The sequence below is a fragment of the Tupaia chinensis genome, unplaced genomic scaffold (assembly GCF_000334495.1).
Source record: "Tupaia chinensis unplaced genomic scaffold, TupChi_1.0 Scaffold144180_1, whole genome shotgun sequence".
NCBI classification, from domain to species: Eukaryota; Metazoa; Chordata; class Mammalia; order Scandentia; family Tupaiidae; genus Tupaia; species Tupaia belangeri.
Window position 1 is genome coordinate 585492 of NW_006204037.1, and position 2181 is coordinate 587672.

General features: G+C 51.9%; 1 protein-coding gene across 2 annotated transcripts in view; it reads left to right on the top strand.

Annotated features, from left to right (window-relative positions):
* The first annotated feature begins 789 nt into the window (after positions 1-789).
* RAB3C (RAB3C, member RAS oncogene family) overlaps positions 790-2181 on the top strand; it is a 290930-nt gene continuing 289538 nt past the window's right edge. The window contains exon 1 of one of the 2 annotated variants that reach the window (XM_006166219.2): positions 790-1051. In XM_006166219.2, coding sequence (XP_006166281.1) covers positions 1034-1051 — 18 coding nt within the window. In that variant the 5' untranslated portion in view covers positions 790-1033. Of the gene's footprint in view, positions 1052-1683; positions 1854-2181 lie in introns of those variants that run through there. The other variant, XM_006166218.1, reaches the window with a different exon arrangement.

Here is a 2181-nt window from a genome sequence, read left to right on the forward strand (position 1 = left end):
TATTCCTTTTCCACTCTGCCCTCAATATAAAATTTTGAGCTCATGGCCAAGACAAGGAGTCATAGCTGGGTGATCAGCTTTTACTCTCTCTCTTTTTTTTTTTTTTTTTTTTTTTTTTTTTTTTGAGAGTTTTCTTGATATAGGGAGCTTGAGTTCGCCAGGCAGAGAATGAGCGAAAAAATCACCCCCCGGGGGGTGGGGTGGGGGGGATGGCCACGCCGCAATTCCTTTTCCTTCGTTCTCCTCTTGGGATCTTGGGCACGCAAGCACACGCACCCGGCGTGAGTTTTAAGACACCGGGTAAGGACGCGAACCGTGGTCGACTACATGGGAGTCCAGCGACATAGCCACTACGCTATCTGCTGGTCTCATCAGCTTTTACTCTTAAGGAGAGAGGGTTGTCTCTAAATAGCACAGAGGACAAGGATAGCCGTACATATTATTTAACTGACTAATAAGTGTAAGAAAACTACAGTTGGGAGATTTCAAAACCATTTTGTGAACTAGGCTGGGAGGAGACGATTGTAATGTAAGGAATGACTCTCAGTTAAAGAAAGGACAGGATAACTTAATAGAGGTCCCTCGTCTCATTCTGTGACGATGCTTCTGGGCTCCGGTGATGAATGTGTTCATTTCATGTGGCTTGCTTTGGGTAAATAACCCAGTGCCCTATCAGCTCTGCAGCCGGCGGCCAGCCAAGGCTGTGTGCGCGCTAATGACAGCGGAAGGTGCCTGGGGGAGGGTCAGGGAGGGGCTGCCCGGCGCGATCGCGCCCCTGGCACTTCAGAAGAGACTCAGTCCTTTTCGTTACAGCTGCCGCTGGAAGGCTCCACGCTTCTCCTCCTGAGGAAAGGAGCCATCCATCTAAATCGGCTGTTCTCTCCACGTCCCTCGTTTTTTTCTCTGCTAGCGGCCACGGATACCGCTTCCATTGTGTTGTCCCTTTTCAGTTTAGCCAGGCATTCTGCGTAAAACCCTAATCTCGTTTGTAGCCGGAGGACTTACCCTGAGAATTTCCGAACCTCGAGTTGCAATGGAGCTGTACGGAAAGGTAAGCAGGCGAGGGGAGTTTCTTGGTGTTCTCAGAGCAAAATCTCACTTTCATGGACTTTGAGGACTCTGTGTGTGTGTGTGTGTGTGTCGCGTGCATCCTTTTTTAATGCAATTATGCGGGCGAGCCACTTTCCTTGTGTGTGTGCCTTTCATTGTCTTCCCCACGTTTGTTGAATGAGATTGTACTATCACTCCACTCAACTCAAGGAAATGTATAAACTTTCTAGATTCGGGGTAGAGCCAAGAGTCTCAGAACGCAGCTCGGGCTTCCAATTGTATTGGGAATTGCCCCAAGGTAGTGTTTCCTAAACCGGAAATCAGTAACTGCTCCCGACAGCGATAGCACGGAAAAATCTCCAGCTGAGACTGGCTGGGGTCACTTTCCCCTGCGCCTTACTAGGAAAGAGGCAGGAAAGCATAGAGAGCTAACAGCCAGAAGCGATTCGGAAAGAAGAAACGGGAGGCTCCGCGGCCAAAGGGGACTGGAGGAGCGGGCCAGTTGAAGCACTTGCGTCCTTGCTGGGAGTTGTAGTTCATTACTTAACCCGTTTGCCTGGAAGCCCCGTAGGATGAGACTACAACTCCCAGGAGCGCCCGCGGCGCCTGGCCAGTACGCGTGTGCGGCGTCACGAGAGGACAGCTCCGGTGCTGATGTTGGAGCCGGTTAGCGCTCCCTGAGAGTGCTGTGTGGAGCGTGGAGCGCGCCGGCTGTGCACGCTTGACCAGGCGCCCGGGCCAGCGCTGTCCTAGCCAGAGAGAAAGGACATTTGCCAACAATGAGACACGAAGCGCCCATGCAGGTGGGTCTATAAAGAAAGAGTGATCTGGGAGGAATTGAGAAACCTCTTCTCCCCCTCATTCTGGGCACGAACTGTGCCCGACCCAAGGGAAGGTCCAGGCGACCAGTCTTGGAGGTGCGACTCTGTGACTCGGTCTAGGCACTCAGTTGGTTCCTCTACGCCTTGGGTGGCTGTGATTGGGGTGTCTTTATGAGGGGCAGGGGTATTATCTTCCGTCTCTATGAGGAGGGCGAGAGTGTCTGCCTGAAATGAAAACCCGGGCAAACAAAAGTCAGAGGAACAAACAGGCAGTCTCCTGTTGGCATTGATCTTTCCTCTTGGCATTCCT